We start from the raw sequence: 22,399 nt of genomic DNA, 5'->3' as shown, positions 1-22,399 counted from the left end.
AGCAGGACGACAACAGGTAACTGAGTCACTGTGTCTAGCAGGACGACAACAGGTAGCTGAGTCACTGTGTCTAGCAGGACGACAACAGGTAGCTGAGTCACTGTGTCTGGCAGGACTACAACAGGTAACTGAGTCACTGTGTCTAACAGGACTACAACAGGTAGCTGAGTCACTGTGTCTAGCAGGACAACAACAGGTACCTGAATCACTGTATCTTGCAGGACAACAACAGGTACCTGAGTCACTGTGTCTAGCAGGACTGGTCTGGTTCCTGACAGGGCTACTACAGGTAACTGAATCACTGTGTCTAGCAGGACTACAACAGGTAACTGAGTCACTGTGTCTAGCAGGACGACAACAGGTAGCTGAGTCACTGTGTCTAGCAGGACTACAACAGGTAGCTGAGTCACTGTGTCTAGCAGGACGACAACAGGTAACTGAGTCACTGTGTCTAGCAGGACGACAACAGGTAGCTGAGTCACTGTGTCTAGCAGGACGACAACAGGTAACTGAGTCACTGTGTCTAGCAGGACGACAACAGGTAGCTGAGTCACTGTGTCTAGCAGGACGACAACAGGTAGCTGAGTCACTGTGTCTAGCAGGACGACAACAGGTAACTGAGTCACTGTGTCTAGCAGGACGACAACAGGTAACTGAGTCACTGTGTCTAGCAGGACGACAACAGGTAGCTGAGTCACTGTGTCTAGCAGGACTGGTCTGGTTCCTGACAGGACTACAAAAGGTAACTGAGTCACTGTGTCTAGCAGGACAACAACAGGTAGCTGAGTCACTGTGTCTAGCAGGACAACAACAGGTACCTGAGTCACTGTGTCTAGCAGGACTGGTCTGGTTCCTGACAGGACTACAAAAGGTAACTGAGTCACTGTGTCTAGCAGGACAACAACAGGTAGCTGAGTCACTGTGTCTAGCAGGACTGGTCTGGTTCCTGACAGGACTACAAAAGGTAACTGAGTCACTGTGTCTAGCAGGACAACAACAGGTAGCTGAGTCACTGTGTCTAGCAGGACAACAACAGGTAGCTGAGTCACTGTGTCTAGCAGGACAACAACAGGTAGCTGAGTCACTGTGTCTAGCAGGACAACAACAGGTAGCTGAGTCACTGTGTCTAGCAGGGCAACAACAGGTAGCTGAGTCACTGTGTCTAGCAGGACGACAACAGGTAGCTGAGTCACTGTGTCTAGCAGGACGACAACAGGTAGCTGAGTCACTGTGTCTAGCAGGACGACAACAGGTAGCTGAGTCACTGTGTCTAGCAGGACGACAACAGGTAACTGAGTCACTGTGTCTAGCAGGACGACAACAGGTAGCTGAGTCACTGTGTCTAGCAGGACGACAACAGGTAGCTGAGTCACTGTGTCTGGCAGGACTACAACAGGTAACTGAGTCACTGTGTCTAACAGGACTACAACAGGTAGCTGAGTCACTGTGTCTAGCAGGACAACAACAGGTACCTGAATCACTGTATCTTGCAGGACAACAACAGGTACCTGAGTCACTGTGTCTAGCAGGACTGGTCTGGTTCCTGACAGGGCTACTACAGGTAACTGAATCACTGTGTCTAGCAGGACTACAACAGGTAACTGAGTCACTGTGTCTAGCAGGACGACAACAGGTAGCTGAGTCACTGTGTCTAGCAGGACTACAACAGGTAGCTGAGTCACTGTGTCTAGCAGGACGACAACAGGTAACTGAGTCACTGTGTCTAGCAGGACGACAACAGGTAGCTGAGTCACTGTGTCTAGCAGGACGACAACAGGTAACTGAGTCACTGTGTCTAGCAGGACGACAACAGGTAGCTGAGTCACTGTGTCTAGCAGGACGACAACAGGTAGCTGAGTCACTGTGTCTAGCAGGACGACAACAGGTAACTGAGTCACTGTGTCTAGCAGGACGACAACAGGTAACTGAGTCACTGTGTCTAGCAGGACGACAACAGGTAGCTGAGTCACTGTGTCTAGCAGGACTGGTCTGGTTCCTGACAGGACTACAAAAGGTAACTGAGTCACTGTGTCTAGCAGGACAACAACAGGTAGCTGAGTCACTGTGTCTAGCAGGACAACAACAGGTACCTGAGTCACTGTGTCTAGCAGGACTGGTCTGGTTCCTGACAGGACTACAAAAGGTAACTGAGTCACTGTGTCTAGCAGGACAACAACAGGTAGCTGAGTCACTGTGTCTAGCAGGACTGGTCTGGTTCCTGACAGGACTACAAAAGGTAACTGAGTCACTGTGTCTAGCAGGACAACAACAGGTAGCTGAGTCACTGTGTCTAGCAGGACAACAACAGGTAGCTGAGTCACTGTGTCTAGCAGGACAACAACAGGTAGCTGAGTCACTGTGTCTAGCAGGACAACAACAGGTAGCTGAGTCACTGTGTCTAGCAGGGCAACAACAGGTAGCTGAGTCACTGTGTCTAGCAGGACGACAACAGGTAGCTGAGTCACTGTGTCTAGCAGGACGACAACAGGTAGCTGAGTCACTGTGTCTAGCAGGACAACAACAGGTAGCTGAGTCACTGTGTTTGGCAGGACGACAACAGGTACCTGAGTCACTGTATCTAGCAGGACGACAACAGGTACCTGAGTCACTGTGTCTAGCAGGACGACAACAGGTAGCTGAGTCACTGTGTCTAGCAGGACGACAACAGGTAGCTGAGTCACTGTATCTAGCAGGACAACAACAGGTACCTGAGTCACTGTGTCTAGCAGGACTGGTCTGGTTCCTGATAAGACTACAAAAGGTAACTGAGTCACTGTGTCTAGCAGGACGACAACAGGTAGCTGAGTCACTGTGTCTAGCAGGACGACCACAAGTAGCTGAGTCACTGTTTCTAGCAGGATGACAACAGGTAGTTGAGTCACTGTGTCTAGCAGGACGACAACAGGTAGCTGAGTCACTGTGTCTAGCAGGACGACAACAGGTAACTGAGTCACTGTGTCTAGCAGGACGACAACAGGTAGCTGAGTCACTGTGTCTAGCAGGACTGGTCTGGTTCCTGACAGGACTACAAAAGGTAACTGAGTCACTGTGTCTAGCAGGACAACAACAGGTAGCTGAGTCACTGTGTCTAGCAGGACAACAACAGGTACCTGAGTCACTGTGTCTAGCAGGACTGGTCTGGTTCCTGACAGGACTACAAAAGGTAACTGAGTCACTGTGTCTAGCAGGACAACAACAGGTAGCTGAGTCACTGTGTCTAGCAGGACTGGTCTGGTTCCTGACAGGACTACAAAAGGTAACTGAGTCACTGTGTCTAGCAGGACAACAACAGGTAGCTGAGTCACTGTGTCTAGCAGGACAACAACAGGTAGCTGAGTCACTGTGTCTAGCAGGACAACAACAGGTAGCTGAGTCACTGTGTCTAGCAGGGCGACAACAGGTAACTGAGTCACTGTGTCTAGCAGGACTGGTCTGGTTCCTGACAGGACTACAACAGGTAACCAAGTCACTTTTACAATAGCTCCACCTAATCCTAGGCCGTCATTGAAATAAGAATTAGTTCTTAACTGACTTGCCTAGTTATATAAAGGTAAATAATGTGTCTAGTCTGTGTACTTTGAGATGCAGAGAACAAGACTTTAAGTCCTACAGCTTTCAGCACTCTGACCTGTTCCTTGTGGTTACACTGCCCCCTAGTGTCCACTTCAAACTTCACATCTGATTTACTGACTTTCAATTTGAATGTGATGGATGCCACTTTGGGAATGTTCTCTGACACACTGTAATTGTAAACATGTCCTCTACTTCCTCGTTGTTTTGTTCAGTTGATGTGATGTGTCCAAGTTTTGTCTGTATTTGTTGTGTATCACTTGTTTTCTTTGGTGAAGAAAAAGAATTATCTGTGGAATGGCATGTCTCCTTAAACCTGAGCCAGATCAACCGTTACCATCCCTGTCCTCCCTGTTCTCCCTGTCAACCCTGTCATCCATGTCTTCTCTGTCATCCCTGTCCTCCCTGTCAACCATGTCATCTCTGTCATCCATGTCATCTCTGTCATCCCTGTCATCCCTGTCATCCCTGTCCTCCCTGTCATCCATGTCATCTCTGTCATCCCTGTCCTCCCTGTCATCCCTGTTCTCCCTGTCATCCCTGTCATCCATATCTTCTCTGTCATCCCTGTCATCCCTGTCATCCCTGTCAACCCTGTCATCCCTGTTTCCATGTCTGTACTAGACATTATTAAAAAACAAGAGCACCTGGGGCATTTAGGCATCCTGGCTGGCGTGGGGCTGGCGAAGGAGCAGCAGGAGGCTATACGGCAGGCAAAAGTTGAACAGCGTTCTCATCGTGCCTCCTGTCACTGCCTCCTGTCACTGCCTCCTGTCACTGCCTCCTGTCACTGCCTCCTGTCACTGCCTCCTGTCACTGCCTCCTGTCACTGCCTCCTATCACTGCCTCCTGTCACTGCCTCCTGTCACTGCCTCCTGTCACTGCCTCCTGTCACTGCCTCCTGTCACTGCCTCCTGTTCATACACATTAAATAAGCTCCCAGAATAAGTTATATTATATACAAGTTTAGCTAAAAGCAGCCCAGTAAAGTAATATAGTTAATGTAAATTCAATGAGAAAGGCTGGTCTGAGTTAATCTCCTCACAGTTTCATTCAGTAGTACAACACAACACACATTGCATTTTATCACAGTGGGAATTTATATCTGTGATGTTTACATTTTCTGAATTTTTTAAATTTTTTATCCCACTTCATTGTGGGGAGCTGCTTTTTCTAGGAAATGCAGGGACGCCTTTTCTTTCCCAACGGAAAATGGCAGCTGCCTGAGCATTTGTAAAGCAGTTACATTTAGCTAATTTTACCCTGCAACAAGAGCCACACCAAGACCTCCTGTGCCCCAGAATGGAGCATTGGCAGCCCCAACCTTGCAACAGGAGCCACACCAAGACCTCCTGTGCCCCAGAATGGCACATTGGCAGCCCCAACCCTGCAACAGGAGCCACACCAAGACCTCCTGTGCCCCAGAATGGAGCATTGGCAGCCCCAACCCTGCAACAGGAGCCACACCAAGACCTCCTGTGCCCCAGAATGGCGCATTGGCAGCCCCAACCCTGCAACAAGAGCCACACCAAGACCTCCTGTGGCCCAGAATGGCGCATTGGCAGCCCCAACCCTGCAACAAGAGCCACACCAAGATCTCCTGTGCCCCAGAATGGCGCATTGGCAGCCCCAACCCTGCAACAGGAGCCACACCAAGACCTCCTGTGCCCCAGAATGGCGCATTGGCAGCCCCAACCCTGCAACAGGAGCCACACCAAGACCTCCTGTGCCCCAGAATGGCACATTGGCAGCCCCAACCCTGCAACAGGAGTCACACCAAGACCTCCTGTGCCCCAGAATGGCGCATTGGCAGCCCCAACCCTGCAACAAGAGCCAAACCAAGACCTCCTGTGCCCCAGAATGGCGCATTGGCAGCAACAACCCTGCAACAGGAGCCACACCAAGACCTCCTGTGCCCCAGAATGGCGCATTGGCAGCCCCAACCCTGCAACAGGAGCCACACCAAGACCTCCTGTGCCCCAGAATGGCGCATTGGCAGCCCCAACCCTGCAACAGGAGCCACACCAAGACCTCCTGTGCCCCAGAATGGCGCATTGGCAGCCCCAACCCTGCAACAGGAGCCACACCAAGACCTCCTGTGCCCCAGAATGGCGCATTGGCAGCCCCAACCCTGCAACAGGAGCCACACCAAGACCTCCTGTGCCCCAGAATGGCGCATTGGCAGCCCCAACCCTGCAACAGGAGCCACACCAAGACCTCCTGTGCCCCAGAATGGCGCATTGGCAGCCCCAACCCTGCAACAGGAGCCACACCAAGACCTCCTGTGCCCCAGAATGGTGCATTGGCAGCCCCAACCCTGCAACAGGAGCCACACCAAGACCTCCTGTGCCCCAGAATGGCGCATTGGCAGCCCCAACCCTGCAACAGGAGCCACACCAAGACCTCCTGTGCCCCAGAATGGCGCATTGGCAGCCCCAACCCTGCAACAGGAGCCACACCAAGACCTCCTGTGCCCCAGAATGGCGCATTGGCAGCCCCAACCCTGCAACAGGAGCCACACCAAGACCTCCTGTGCCCCAGAATGGCGCATTGGCAGCCCCAACCCTGCAACAGGAGCCACACCAAGACCTCCTGTGCCCCAGAATGGCACATTGGCAGCCCCAACCCTGCAACAGGAGTCACACCAAGACCTCCTGTGCCCCAGAATGGCGCATTGGCAGCCCCAACCCTGCAACAGGAGCCACACCAAGACCTCCTGTGCCCCAGAATGGCGCATTGGCAGCCCCAACCCTGCAACAGGAGCCACACCAAGACCTCCTGTGCCCCAGAATGGCGCATTGGCAGCCCCAACCCTGCAACAGGAGCCACACCAAGACCTCCTGTGCCCCAGAATGGCACATTGGCAGCCCCAACCCTGCAACAGGAGCCACACCAAGACCTCCTGTGCCCCAGAATGGCGCATTGGCAGCCCCAACCCTGCAACAGGAGCCACACCAAGACCTCCTGTGCCCCAGAATGGCGCATTGGCAGCCCCAACCCTGCAACAGGAGCCACACCAAGACCTCCTGTGCCCCAGAATGGCACATTGGCAGCCCCAACCCTGCAACAGGAGCCACACCAAGACCTCCTGTGCCCCAGAATGGCGCATTGGCAGCCCCAACCCTGCAACAGGAGCCACACCAAGACCTCCTGTGCCCCAGAATGGCACATTGGCAGCCCCAACCCTGCAAAAGGAGTCACACCAAGACCTCCTGTGCCCCAGAATGGCGCATTGGCAGCCCCAACCCTGCAACAGGAGCCACACCAAGACCTCCTGTGCCCCAGAATGGCGCATTGGCAGCCCCAACCCTGCAACAGGAGCCACACCAAGACCTCCTGTGCCCCAGAATGGCGCATTGGCAGCCCCAACCCTGCAACAGGAGCCACACCAAGACCTCCTGTGCCCCAGAATGGCGCATTGGCAGCCCCAACCCTGCAACAGGAGCCACACCAAGACCTCCTGTGCCCCAGAATGGCACATTGGCAGCCCCAACCCTGCAACAGGAGTCACACCAAGACCTCCTGTGCCCCAGAATGGCACATTGGCAGCCCCAACCCTGCAACAAGAGCCACACCAAGACCTCCTGTGCCCCAGAATGGCGCATTGGCAGCCCCAACCCTGCAACAGGAGCCACACCAAGACCTCCTGTGCCCCAGAATGGCGCATTGGCAGCCCCAACCCTGCAACAGGAGCCACACCAAGACCTCCTGTGCCCCAGAATGGCGCATTGGCAGCCCCAACCCTGCAACAGGAGCCACACCAAGACCTCCTGTGCCCCAGAATGGCGCATTGGCAGCCCCAACCCTGCAACAGGAGCCACACCAAGACCTCCTGTGCCCCAGAATGGCACATTGGCAGCCCCAACCCTGCAACAAGAGCCACACCAAGACCTCCTGTGCCCAAGAATGGCACATTGGCAGCCCCAACCCTGCAACAGGAGCCACACCAAGACCTCCTGTGCCCCAGAATGGCGCATTGGCAGCCCCAACACTGCAACAGGAGCCACACCAAGACCTCCTGTGCCCCAGAATGGCACATTGGCAGCCCCAACCCTGCAACAGGAGCCACACCAAGACCTCCTGTGCCCCAGAATGGCACATTGGCAGCCCCAACCCTGCAACAAGAGCCACACCAAGACCTCCTGTGCCCAAGAATGGCACATTGGCAGCCCCAACCCTGCAACAGGAGCCACACCAAGACCTCCTGTGCCCCAGAATGGCGCATTGGCAGCCCCAACACTGCAACAGGAGCCACACCAAAACCCCAGAATGGCACATTGGCAGCCACTTCGGTACCCTGCAGCTGCTCCACTTTTTGGGGGCGGGAGCTTCATCCGGTTGGACTGAGCTCTGCCAACACCGCTCTGCCAGTTCTCTGCCAGTTCTCTGCCAGTTCTCTGCCAGTTCTCTGCCAGTTCCCTCCCAGTTCTCTGCCAGTTCTCTGCCAGTTCTCTCCCAGTTCTCTCTGCAGTGTATCCAGCTACTTGAGGGAGGTCTGTTAAATGTTCAGTCTGCTCTCGTATGGTGGGCCAGGGACCTTGGCAAAGTCTCAGTTCACTCAACAAACAACTGCAGATGATCCTATGCCTGTTAGCTCCCATGGGAATGATCTTAATACCCCCTTGTGACTTTAAATCAGGAGCATGCGGAAGAGTCTGATCTCTCTGTCAAAAATGCTTTGTAGTTGAGACTGGTTCTGAGCAGAAATTAAAAACAAATCCTTGCTGTATAGCCTCAAAACATGGTTCAAACTACGATTTTGATATAATGGATGGTCAGTCGTTGCATCCATACCTCTGTCTATGAATTTGAGAGTGTTTCTCCTTCAGCTTTTTACAGAAATGGGCGGGGAAAACTATTTGCTATTGTTTCATCTGCTGAGTGCCACTTTAAAGGCCCTGTGCGGTCAAAAACGTGGTTTTCGTGTGTTTTATATATATATTTCCACACAGGCTGCATGGATCCTTTAACTCTGGACAGGATGTAGCCCAACTGAAGAAATGACAGAAACTGACTGATACACACATTACAATGACAAATCAATGACCAGATTGGAAACCAGCTCCAGCTACTCAGCATCACTCTGACTATTTGTGCTGGTTGGCTTCTGTCTCAGCTGTAGGGAGGACATTGTGTTTTAAAGTATTTTCTTTCTGTCCTGAAGTAGGTCTACCTGCTTAATACACACAGACCTTCATATAGGTAAAGCAAAGGCTATGACTTAACTCTACCTTCATATATTGGGCTGCCTTTATCACAATAGTTTCACAGTTTAAAAAAGAAATGTATTTCAAAGCCCTCTAGTGACTGTATGCTACATTGATCTGAAGACAAAACAAACATAGATGATGGAACATATTCCCTTTTGCTTACGTGATGAACCACGAAGGGGATATAAATATTCCCCATCTAGCCAGGGCTCTCCAACAGATAGATCCCAGTAGCTCGCTGCCCACCTATCAGTAGCCAAACAGTTCTGAAAGTACATTAGATTTTCACTTGTTCCAATGCAAACTGTCAATAACAAGTTTAAGACTCTGCGAGCTCCCAGCTATTATCTAATCAACATTATCCCACCCCTGGTTAGCCACTATTGGCTTAAAAAGCCAAACTTAACACAATATTTGCTAATTAATTTCCAGCAATATTGCCCCTGTCTATCACTCTGTGTGTGGCCAGTTGATGTGATAACCGTCTTGTGGGTTGACAGAAATACTTTCACCAACACGTTCTGAATTAAATGTTAACTGCAAAGTAGAATTACCTGGCAGAAGTACAATGCATTCGGAAATGCCCCCATGACTCAAGAAGACATCTGAAGTGTTGTGTGTTTGTGTTGAGTCAATTACACCATGTCAAGCTAACCTTAGATATATCTATTATATATACAGTGGGGCAAAAAAGTATTTAGTCAGCCACCAATTGTGCAAGTTCTCCCACTTAAAAAGATGAGAGAGGCCTGTAATTTTCATCATAGGTACACTTCATCTATGACAGACAAAATTAGAAGAAAAAAAATCCAGAAAATCACATTGTAGGATTTTTTATGAATTCATTTGCAAATGATGGTGTAAAATAACACCTTTGGTGGCTGACTAAATACTTCTTTGCTCCACTGTATTTTCAGGTCTCTCCAGCGATGTTCGATTGGGTCCAGGCTCTGGCTGGGCCACTCAAGGACTTTCAGAGACTTGTCTCGAAGCTACTCTTGTGTTGTCTTGTCTGTGTGATTAGGGTTGTTGTCCTGTTGGATGGCGAACCTTCTCCCAAGTCTGAGGTCCTGAGCCGGTACCGGTAACCCCTGTATCTAGCCTCTACATTGACTCAGTACCGGTACACCCTGTATATAGCCTCCACATTGACTCTATACCAGTACCCCCTGTATATAGCCTCCACATTGACTCTGTACCGGTACCCCCTGTATTTAACCTCCACATTGACTCTGTACCGTAATACCCTGTATATAGCCTCCACATTGACTCTGTACTGGTAACCCCTGTATATAGCCTCCACATTGACTCTGTACTGGTAACCCCTGTATATAGCCTCCACATCGACTCTGTACTGGTAACCCCTGTATATAGCCTCCACATCGACTCTGTACTGGTAACCCCTGTATATAGCCTCCACATTGACTCTGTACTGGTAACCCCTGTATATAGCCTCCACATTGACTCTGTACCGGTACCCCCTGTATATAGCCTCCACATTGACTCTGTACCAGTACCCCCTGTATTTAACCCCTGTATATAGCCTCCACATTGACTCTGTACCAGTACCCCCTGTATTTAACCCCTGTATATAGCCTCCACATTGACTCTGTACCAGTACCCCCTGTATTTACCCCCTGTATATAGTCTCGCTATTGTTATTTTACTGCTGCTATTACTTTTTTATTTTTTACTTAACACTTATTTTTCTTAACTTCTTAAAGCATTGTTGGTTAGGGGCTTGTAAGTAAGTATTCGGCATTTCACTGTAAGGTCTACACGTGTTGTATTCAGCATTTCACTGTAAGGTCTACACGTGTTGTATTCAGCATTTCACTGTAAGGTCTACACGTGTTGTATTCAGCATTTCACTGTAAGGTCTACACGTGTTGTATTCAGCATTTCACTGTAAGGTCTACACGTGTTGTATTCAGCATTTCACTGTAAGGTCTACACGTGTTGTATTCAGCATGTCACTGTAAGGTCTACGCATGTTGTATTCAGCATTTCACTGTAAGGTCTACACGTGTTGTATTCAGCATTTCACTGTAAGGTCTACTACACCTGTTGTATTCAGCATTTCACTGTAAGGTCTACTACACCTGTTGTATTCAGCATTTCACTGTAAGGTCTACTACACCTGTTGTATTCAGCATTTCACTGTAAGGTCTACACGTGTTGCATGCTATTTGATTTCCTGCCAGACTGGTCATCTTTGAACTCTATTCCATGACCTTTGTTGTGTCTTTGTTTTTATTTATTCATTATTATAATTCAATAATTTTTTTAAATCATTTGTTCTGTAAAGTCTGAGACATGGTGAAATACACTTGACATAAAAAGTAGTGGCCACCAGGCTAATGCCCTGCGTGTCTGGTCGGTAACCGGCCTTCCTGCTATGTCAGGGGTCCCTAAACTTTTTCTGCAGATGACCCCAAATTGACACTAGAAAATGCAGGGGACCCTATTTGGAAAAATGTGAACCACTTGGTAATGCAGGTAGCTTAGAGGTTAAGAGCGTTGGGTCAGTAACCGAATCCCCGAGCAGGATCAGGAGGGGGGGGGGGATACAACATGGCACAAACATACATTTTAAATCAAAACCCCAGACACTACTACCAGCATGGAAACCTAATGTTAAAGCATGCATAACAAATAAACTAACATAAATTAGTTGAAATCAAATCAAGTAATTTAAAAACATTGGTACTTTTGAAAAAACCTAAGCCAAAATATTTGTGGGTTACATCTTTTGTCCAATGGAAAATAATTGCAAAAAAGGCAGATAACCTATGTAGCAAATTAAGCTTAAGTATCATTTGAGGGCTCACTAATGCAATAAAGTGAGCAGAAAGTCAACAAAATTGTTGAACTCTTTTTATTTAAATATTTTTTATATATATTGATGTAGCCAGGGAGTGAAGCAGTGACAGGACTATGATACAGCTCACTTCACTACCAGAGATTACCCGGTAACACATCTGCCAAGGTACATTTGAGCAAGGCACTTAACCCTAATTGTTCCTGTAAATCGCTCTGGATAAGAGTGTCTGCAAAATGACTAAAATGTCAATGTCAGCGCTGTTTGTTCATATTATAATTCACTCAATTGTAGGTGCAGCAGCCTGTACCAGCACACACAATGACGTGAACGTGCATTCTAATAGTGTAAAAAGCCCTTACTTGAAACTAAAAGGTTGTATTCTATACCCATTTGGAGAGAAACAAGTACTTCGATTTGTTTGATAAAAGAAATATATATATATCAACTTCTGTCCATAGCTGTACTCCTTTCTAGCCAAGAGCAAATCGCATGGCGAAAGAATAAGGAATATGACATCACTTCCGCCTGTACTTCCTGGAGCCACAACCCTCAGACGTCGACTTCAAAACGCTTCCGTAAAATATTCCACTCCGGTGCGTACTGCTACGTTTTCAGTGTACTAGGTAGTATACGACGTTTTTGGAAATATTTTTCAACATTTATCTAAATAGAATGAAGGCCAAGGGATTTGCAGTTACCCATCACCTGTAAAGGTAAAGCGTTAGTTAGCAGGTTACGGACAACTAACCTAGTTCTTTTACTCGCCATTTCGGTAAGAGCTACGACCCGAAATTATTTTAATAGCAGGTTAGGAGGGCAGTTTTGCCATCCCTAATTATTTTTCATAACCTTAACCAAATTGTCCTAACCTGCTACATTGATTCTCATAACCCTTTGCGTAATACTTTGTACTAATCTGCTACGAAAAAGTAACTTCCGGTCGTAACTGTATCGAAGTGGCGCGAAGAGTGTTTCTCATGGTTATATAGCTACATCTCCAAATACGATGTAGGCATTTGGCTAGGTAATTTATATAGTGGAAATTACATTATCTGTCTAGTTCATGTGGAGAGTAATGTCATCGGGGTGTTTTTGATTACTTTGTCTTTGTAGAGACATTGGTGCAAAATGGATGTTGACGTTAAACTAGAGGAAGATGAGAGGGAGATATCCCATACAGTAATTTGGTCTGATTCAATTAATGCCTGGATAGATTACCCAAATTCAACATTGTCAGAAAACACAGAAACAGGTTACCATGTGGGTTTACTGAAAGAGCATTCACATGTACCTCCCATCAGTCCCCAAACAACAAGCCACGGGCAGATTTTACGTCTTTTTCCTGAAATGACCGGAGCAAGTGATGGGGAGAACAGGGCTGTCAAAGTGCTTTATTTCTGTAAAGATCAAGATCCCATCGGCACATCTGAAGGGAATTCAATCAAAGAGCAGTCATGGCATTTAGCACCGTCCAGTGATATTCTGACAGGACATGCATCCACTTTCAGTGGTTATTTTGAAGCTCAAATCAACCCAACTTCACAGGTTTCTAGCCAAACACAGACCAATAATAAATTGCCCTCTGACAATGTTAATATCCCAAGCCCTAGTACTGCCATTCATTCTGTGCTAACCTCGCCTGCTACAGAAAACGACTGTCATTTAGCTGTATCTACTAGGCCTATTCTTCCAGAATATTGTGAGCCATTGAACTTTCCCTCTGATGAAGAGGAAGACTACAATGCCAATTTAAGTCCAAGACTACAATGCCAGAAAACGTTAGAGGATAAATGGATACGTCAGTGTCGTGGCAGTTACTCAAGACCCAACCTAAGAAAGTTTGGGAGATATTGGAAAGATCCATACGTCAAGTGCAAGGAGATCGGTGTAGATTTCCATGTTGGATCTGGAGCGAAACAGAAACTGAATTTGCATTTACTGACAGTTGGTGTAATGCTTGAGGTGTCAGAATATGCTAGAAACATTAATAGATCTCGCCCTCATGTTATCTTTGATATTCTAGATTACAACTTTGTTCTTGGTGTACAAAATGAACAACAATATGACTTTTCAAACAGGGTAGAAAAGAAATTAAAAGAAATGCTGAAGATGCGTTCTAAGAGAACACCTGAGTGGTTAACAGAGGTCTTTGACCTTCCTGATCCAAAGACAGTTACAGTTTTGGAACACTCCCTTAAATGGGCACAGTTCTATTTGCAAAACAGCTTGTCAAATCCTACACCTTTTGACATTTGCATAAAGGAGGAGCCTGTTGTGGGCCTGATCTCTCCTCTGCATGTGACGACTGAGAGCTTCTCCACTGAGACAGATGTGACACGGTGTGCTGATGAGACGGCAATCCTTGGCCCTGAAAATGGACGTAATGATACCTGCACAAAGTATGAGCCTTATATGGGCATCGTCCGTCCTCAACATGTCCAGACGGAAACCTTCCCAACTCAGACAGATATAACAATGGATCAATCCTTCATGATGCCCACTGTAGAAGAAGCATTGAGTGAACTCTACCCAATCTGTAAGGGAAAAGGACTTGACCTTGTTGTGAAATCAAAATATGGGAAAAATAAGAAACTTGACTTGCATCTATTGACCAGAGATGTAATGTTTGAATTGGCTGATTTTGCCTCACTAGTGTGTGGAAATTGGAAGCAGGTTGTGTGTGAGTTTCTCGAGCATAACTTTGACTTGGATTTAAAAAGTGGGAAAACTGAGCTGGCCGAAGATATTATGGGAAGGTTAAAAGCAGTTTTACAGCGCAAGACAGGTACAAACGGTACATGGAGATTGGGACTTGAAAATGAAGATTTCCTAAAGAAGTCACGCAAACTAAAGAACCCTGCGGAGATGTCCACTAACCAGAAGGTCACTACAGCATCACTTGAGCCGAAATACCAAATGAAAAAAGTATCAAAAAGGAGATTGAATTTAATGAGCAAGAAGAAAGACATGGACATGTTAGTAACCAAGGAGACCGAGGGAGGCCATTTCTCTGAAGTAGTACAAATAGAACCTCGTCTTGTCAAAATAGAGAGAATCTCTGATGAGACTGACCTTGCACTTTGTACTGACGAAAGAAAGCAAATTGTCGTTACCAACTTGGACCAATCAAATGTGACGTCTCACACCAAAAATATGGTGAAAGCCAAAGCGTGCTACCCACTCTGTGAGGAAATAGGTCTGGACCTTGATGTCACATCCAAACCATCTAAAAAGAAACTGGAATTGAATTTACTGACAAACGGTGTAATATTTGAGGTGCATAAATATGCTAGGATAAAATCCAATCCTAAAAAAAAAAAAGTGTGTGCATTCTCGTTGATATTCTAAAATACAATTTTGATCTTAGTTTGCAAAATCAGAGACGTAATCTATTTCCACTGCATATTTGCTGTAAAGTGAAACGAATGGTTCAGAAACACAAATCTGAGCTCATGAGAAAAAGAGCAGTCTCAAAAGAGGTGTTCATAATACCAAGTGTGCTTAAAAGCCAAGCAAAAACAAATGTGCTTTCAGATTATTTTCCTGAAAAAAATATGGAACAAAACGCAAGGCTGGTTTATCCTCATCATGGTAAAGACACTATCTCTGTGGAGACAGCTGAAACAGTCTCCACTGATGAAGCAGCGATGCTTGACCGGGATAATGGACCTGCTGAGATCTGCATAAAGGAGGAGGAGGAGGAGTCAGATCTTCACTCTGAGGTCAAACGGGTTTATTTCTGCAAAGACCAAGATACTGTCAGAACATCTGAAGAGCATTTGATCAAAGATGGATCATGGCATGAATCAACACCCAGTAATATTCCGACTGGAAATGTATTCAGCCTTCCACAGTCACCACTACCAGCTGCAGAAAGTGGTCCTTTCGGAAGTAAAACCGAGCCAACTTCACAGATATAACCAGACGGTCCAATGCAGAATCACTCGAGACAAAATACCATAGACTTGACAGAAGTAACCAGGGGAAAAAAGGGATTTAATGAGGATAAATACATGTTTATAGCCAAGAAGGAAAAGAAAGTTGTCAGACAAGTAGAACCTCATTGAGATGAGATGGATCTGCCAGGGAAAAGAAAAGCACTTCCTTTACTTCCTGATTGAGATCTCGGGGGGGGGGGGGATACAAGATGGAAAGAAAAGTCTGATCTGCTCGCTGTGAAACACCAGTTTCTAATTTGCCTGAAAAAAAATAGAAAAAGATTGATATTGTTATATGTGATGAAGTGCAACACGAGGTGGATTCTTACCGAAGTTTCAAAATGCTTTGTAGTCGAGACTGGTTCTGAGAAGAAATGCTAACAAATCCTTGCTGGATACAGATCAGGGGCCTATTGAACATCTGCAAAAGGCTAAGTCATAAAGTCCCTCAGTTCAAGAAGACGACTTGTACCTGGGAATGGCTCTGGACTAATTACAAAACAACTGTTTAAAATCACTGCAGAAAGCAGAGACAACAAGAGTTTTGCCAAAAGGAAGAAGGGCTGTTGATCACTTGTGTGGTAGAGAGAAACACCCAGAATCAGTCTGGACAGGATGGAGCTTCAGTCTGGACAGGATGGAGCTTCAGTCTGGACAGGATGGAGCTTCAGTCTGGACAGGATGGAGCTTCAGTCTGGACAGGATGGAGCTTCAGTCTGGACAGGATGGAGCTTCAGTCTGGACAGGATGGAGCTTCAGTCTGGACAGGATGGAGCTTCAGTCTGGACAGGATGGAGCTTCAGTCTGGACAGGATGGAGCTTCAGTCTGGACAGGATGTAGTTTCAGTCTGGACAGGATGGAGCCTAACTGTGGAAAAACAGAAACTGACTGATACACACATTACAATGACAAATCAATGACCAGATTGGAAACCAGCTCCAGCTACTCAGCATCACTCTGACTATTTGTGCTGGTTGGCTTCTGTCTCAGCTGTAGGGAGGACATTGTGTTTTAAAGTCTTTCTGTCCTGAAGTAGGTCTACCTGCTTAATACACACAGACCTTCATATAGGTAAAGCAAAGGCTATGACTTAACTCTACCTTCATATATTGGGCTGCCTTTATCACAATAGTTTCACAGTTTAAAAACGTGGGTTTTCAAATGACTGTATGCTACATTGATCTTTGGATCACACTTGGAATGTGAAAGGTTTCCTATTGTTAGTTTTAGGTCTCCCTGAAGTCCGTAGACTTCCACTCTATTAGTCACCCTAGAACACAGTCAACGAGCCTAACGGAGATGTGTATTCATTAGGGATATACTGTAGCTAAATGTTTAATGGAGGGCTACGCCAGCGTTTCTTGGACCAATTCAGAAATTGGTACACAAGAAGGAGTAGCAGTAGTCTTTTTAGGATTAAGTGAAAATAGGGAGACAATGTATTTGTATTAAGGGTTTAGTCTTTGAATCGTGGATTTGTGCAGATTCCCTTGGCCTTCCTTCCTGTTTAACTGTTGATATCTGGTGTTGCTATAGAGACTGAATACAGCAGGATTATTGCTGGACTTTTTTTGTTTTCTTAACTATTTTACGACGTATTCATTGACGAAACGAACTCCACGACAAATACAAGCCTCTATAGAAGAACAACTGATCCTTTTTTTGTTAGAAATAAAAAGACAAAGATGTTTTATTTTCTAAGAAGTATGTAGTAGTAGCATTAGTGAAATAACCTACTATGATGGATCATATTTTTTATTTTTTTTATTTTTTTTTGGAAAGATTCAGAGACTGTATCCAGACCTGCCTTACTGTTACCAATATGTTCATTTTTTAGTGGAAAGATTTAGAGACTGTATCCAGACCTGCCTTACTGTTACCAATATGGTCCTTTTTTAGTGGAAAGATTTAGAGACTGTATCCAGACCTGCCTTACTGTTACCAATATGTTCCTTTTTTGAACAGGGAGTTATTCTACCGTAAACCAAGATTATTTTTACATTTTTATTTTTTAAGGATACTTCCACTGACATTCTTAGAGCTGTCATTTTATTGCGAGGAACTGCAGTTCGATCGGATTTGTTTTTCTGTTTTTGTCCTCTGTTTTGTGAGTGACCCTCTCACTCAGTCAACTCGTCTCAGTGCACAAGTCTCCCCTTCTCCAGACACCGTGTATGAATCAGAATCCGTAGCTAGTTGTGACACGTGAGCCTCTGGATGAAAAGGTATGCAAGTCATTTGTTTCTTATGGGGGGGGGGGGGGGGGTAAATTGTTAACATTTTAAGAATTCATAGAATCTGACTGGTGCCAACAGCATTCAGGTCAACACTTAAAGGAATGTGAATTCATAGAATCTGACTGGTGCCAACAGCATTCAGGTCAACACTTAAAGGAATGTGAATTCATAGAATCTGACTGGTGCCAACAGCATTCAGGTCAACACTTAAAGGAATGTGAATTCATAGAATCTGACTGGTGCCAACAGCATTCAGGTCAACACTTAAAGGAATGTGAATTCATAGAATCTGACTGGTGCCAACAGCATTCAGGTCAACACTTAAAGGAATGTGAATTCATAGAATCTGACTGGTGCCAACAGCATTCAGGTCAACACTTAAAGGAATGTGAATTCATAGAATCTGACTGGTGCCAACAGCATTCAGGTCAACACTTAAAGGAATGTGAATTCATAGAATCTGACTGGTGCCAACAGCATTCAGGTCAACACTTAAAGGAATGTGAATTAGCTGTAATTGCTTGGGCTGATATCTTCATACATGTGTTTGTGTTTCCAGCAGAGTATCCCTAAAGCAGCGTGGTCCTATCAGCCCCTCATGTTGGACTAAACACTTTCAACTCTACACAAGTGAAAACCCCAAATGCCTAAAGGTGTGTTAAATCCCTAAATATTATATTTAAGAATCAGATTTTTTTTGTACAATTTTGCTGACAGGCAGCCCAATTCTGAATTTGTTTTCTTCAGTAATTGGTCTTTTGACCAATCAAATCAGCATTGAAAAAGATCTGATGTGATTGGTCAAAATGTAAATTAATGGAACATTTATCAGAATTGGGCTGCCTACCTCAACGCAAACATTGTGGCTTAGAAGAATAGCTTATTTGGGATGTCAATGTTATCCAATTATTATACTGTATGTGGAGTGGACATCACTGTGATTAACACTGGCACTAAACACTGTGATTAACACTGGCACTAAACACTGGCACTAAACACTGTGATTAACACTGGCACTAAACACTGGCACTAAACACTGTGATTAACACTGGCACTAAACACTGTGATTAACACTGGCACTAAACACTGGCACTAAACACTGTGATTAACACTGGCACTAAACACTGGCACTAAACACTGTGATTAACACTGGCACTAAACACTGGCACTAAACACTATGATTAACACTGGCACTAAACACTGTGATTAACACTGGCACTAAACACTGGCACTAAACACTATGATTAACACTGGAACTAAACACTGTGATTAACACTGATTAACACTGGAACTAAACACTGTGATTAACACTGGCACTAAACACTGTGATTAACACTGGCACTAAACACTGGCACTAAACACTGTGATTAACACTGGCACTAAACACTGTGATTAACACTGGCACTAAACACTGGCACTAAACACTATGATTAACACTGGAACTAAACACTGTGATTAACACTGATTAACACTGGAACTAAACACTGGCACTAAACACTGTGATTAACACTGGCACTAAACACTGATTAACACTGGCACTAAACACTGTGATTAACATTGGCACTAAACACTGTGATTAACACTGGCACTAATCACGCAGTGTAGCCTAGTGGTTAGAGTGTTGGACTAGTAACCGAAAGGTTGCAAGTTCAAATCCCCGAGCTGACAAGGTACAAAATCTGTTGTTCTGCCCCCTGAACGAGGCAGTTAACCCATTGTTCCCCGGTAGGCCGTCATTGAAAATAAGAATTTGTTCTTAACTGACTTGCCTAGTTAAATAAAGGTACAAATAAATATATATATAATATTTAACCACCTCCGGAAAGTTGATTGCATCATTTCTCTCTTCATTTTATTCACAGATCCTCTATTTGCCATACTAGAGGGACATGAAGTCTGACTCCATCCTCAACATGTGGACCTGCCCTGAGGATGTTGGACACCACTGTTACACCTTCAGCCTTGTTGATTTCCTGTCAGACTGGTTGTTTTTCAACTCCATTCCATGGACGGACTGACCTGAACTTTTACCAGAACAGGAGCACAGTGTTCATCAGACTCTCCTCACCAGTGGGACTGACTACTGAGACTGGTCGTCTTTGAACTCAAGAGGAACACAATGTTCAACAGACTCCCTCCTCACCAGTGGACTGACTACTGAGACTGGTCGTCTTTGAACTCAAGAGGAACACAATGTTCAACAGACTCCCTCCTCACCAGTGGACTGACTACTGAGACTGGTCGTCTTTGAACTCAAGAGGAACACAATGTTCAACAGACTCCCTCCTCACCAGTGGACTGACTACTGAGACTGGTTGTCTTTGAACTCAAGAGGAACACAATGTTCAACAGACTCCCTCCTCACCAGTGGACTGACTACTGAGACTGGTTGTCTTTGAACTCAAGAGGAACACAATGTTCAACAGACTCCCTCCTCACCAGTGGACTGACTACTGAGACTGGTTGTCTTTGAACTCAAGAGGAACACAATGTTCAACAGACTCCCTCCTCACCAGTGGACTGACTACTCAGACTGGTTGTGAGGTCACAGGAAATAGAGTGATCTGTTAGGAGGGATGCAGGTTTCTAATCCTGATTTAGATGATGGTTATAAGGAGAGTTCAGGTCGTAACCAGTCCACTGAGATGAATGTAGATGTCGACACCCTGGCCAATATAAAAGGCTTTGGAGAGGAACCTCGCTTTCAGGAGAAGGATAACTGACATTTACTCCTGAGGTGTCTGACTTGTTGCACCCTCGACAACCACTGTGATTATTATTATTTGACCCGACTGGTCATTTATGAACATTTGAACATCTTGGCCATGTTCTGTTATAATCTCCACCCGGCACAGCCAGAAGAGGACTGGCCACCCCACATAGCCTGGTTCCTCTCTAGGTTTCTTCCTAGGTTCTGGCCTTTCTAGGGAGTTTTTCCTAGCCACCGTGCTTCTACACCTGCATTGCTTGCTGTTTGGGGTTTTAGGCTGGGTTTCTGTACAGCACTTTGAGATATCAGCTGATGTACGAAGGGCTATATAAATACATTTGATTTGAAGTCTGGTTCCACAATTCTGGTTCATCCTTGGGAGCAAGTTCCAAACCCCTGAAGCTACCACATTCATCTGTACAAACAATAGTACGCAAGTATAAACACCATGGGACCATGCAGCCGTCATACCGCTCAGGAAGGAGACGTGTTCTGTCTCCTAGAGATGAACGTACTTTGGTGCAAAAAGTGCAAATCAATCCCAGAACAACAGCAAAGGACCTTGTGAAGTAGCTGGAGGAAACAGGTACAAAAATATCTTTATCCACAGTAAAACGAGTCCTATATCGACATAACCTGAAAGGCCCTCAGCAAGGAAGAAGCCACTGCTCCAAAACCACCATAGGAAAGCCAGACAACGGTTTCCAACTGCACATGTGGACAAAGATCGTACTTTTGGAGAAATGTCCTCTGGTCTGATGAAACAAAAATTGTTCTAAAATTCACCAAATTTATTGTGGGAAGCTTATGGAAGGCTACCCGAAACGTTTGACCCAAGTTAAACAATTGAAAGGCAATGCTACCAAATACTAATTGAGTGTATTTAAACTTATGACCCACTAGGAATGTGATGAAAGAAATAAAAGCTGAAATAAATCATTCTCTGTCCTATTATTCTGACATTTCACATTCTTAAAAGAAAGTGGTGATCCTAACTGACCTAAAACAGGGATTCTTTACTTGGATTAAATGTCAGGAATTGTGAAAAACTCTGTTTAAATGTATTTGGCTAAGGTGTATGTAAACTCCCGACATCAACTGTACATACCCCTGTGCCCATCTCATTGCAATATGGTCCATCCAGGGCCTCAGCTGGACACCTACAATTTGAGAAATGTAAACAAGATGCTATAATTGTGTGTGTGTGTGGGGGGGGGGGTTGAGTTCCAAAAAAAGACATGAGTGTGATGTGCCCCTCTTGTTTTAATGTTGGAATGCCATGAATGGAAGATGACAAAGGAGATAGTGATGAGGGTGAGAGCATCCAGTATGAAAATAAAGACTCCTTCGGATCTAAAATGAGTGTGGGGGCCCTCTAGTGTCTCCTTTATGTCTGTTTGAGGATACTACAGTCACCCCTGGTGGAGGATCTTGGAACACTGCTATTTAAGAGGTTGATTAAACCTTCAACGGTGGTGGTGCTATGTTGCATGTTATCTTGAATACCAATCAGCAGTTTGAGGACAGAATGAAATGGTGTAAACTTAACAGGTTGAACTTGTTGAGGACACTCTTCTAAAAAGGGGTTCCAACAGGGTTCTTGGCTGTTACCGAAGGAAAATCATTTTTGGTTCCAGGTAGAACCCTCTGTGGAATGGAGCCCAAAAGTGTTCTACCTCGGCACAGAAGGGGTTCTACCTGGAACCAAAAAGGGTTCTCCTATGGGGACAGAGGAATAATCCTTTTAGGTTGTAGAAAGCACCTTGTTCTCAAATACGTATGGTCATATTCTTTATGTTTTATTTCATTTGTTATCTGATGGAGCCATCCCTTGTATCATTTTCTAGGCCTCCCAGGTATTTGCATTTAAAGTAATGTATATGATTACTGCTGCTAGGGGGAGCTGTGA

General features: G+C 45.6%; 2 protein-coding genes across 4 annotated transcripts; both read left to right on the top strand.

Annotated features, from left to right (window-relative positions):
- The first annotated feature begins 4,872 nt into the window (after window positions 1-4,872).
- On the top strand, window positions 4,873-7,917 carry LOC116361739 (extensin-like). Its single transcript, XM_031816058.1, has one exon. It carries the CDS (start codon window positions 4,873-4,875, stop codon window positions 7,915-7,917), a length of 3,045 nt encoding a protein of 1,014 aa, XP_031671918.1.
- Window positions 7,918-12,137: 4,220 nt separating this feature from the next.
- LOC116361732 (uncharacterized) lies at window positions 12,138-21,852 on the top strand. 3 transcript variants are annotated; one of them, XR_004207645.1, is made up of 4 exons: window positions 12,138-12,197; window positions 17,560-17,768; window positions 18,340-18,433; window positions 19,643-20,598. XR_004207645.1 is itself a non-coding variant. In XM_031816052.1 (3 exons), exon 1 carries the CDS (start codon window positions 12,733-12,735, stop codon window positions 14,950-14,952), a length of 2,220 nt encoding a protein of 739 aa, XP_031671912.1. In that variant the 5' UTR covers window positions 12,138-12,732; the 3' UTR covers window positions 14,953-17,768; window positions 18,343-18,433; window positions 19,643-21,852. The 3 variants fall into 3 exon arrangements, 2 of the variants coding, with proteins under 2 accessions (XP_031671912.1, XP_031671911.1); XM_031816052.1 differs by having other exon boundaries at window positions 12,138-17,768; window positions 18,343-18,433; window positions 19,643-21,852; XM_031816051.1 differs by having other exon boundaries at window positions 12,138-17,768; window positions 19,643-21,852.
- Window positions 21,853-22,399: the final 547 nt, after the last annotated feature.

The sequence above is a fragment of the Oncorhynchus kisutch genome, unplaced genomic scaffold, assembly GCF_002021735.2.
Source record: "Oncorhynchus kisutch isolate 150728-3 unplaced genomic scaffold, Okis_V2 scaffold736, whole genome shotgun sequence".
In the NCBI taxonomy this organism is placed as follows: Eukaryota; Metazoa; Chordata; class Actinopteri; order Salmoniformes; family Salmonidae; genus Oncorhynchus; species Oncorhynchus kisutch.
This window is presented reverse-complemented; position numbering and strand designations above follow the sequence as displayed.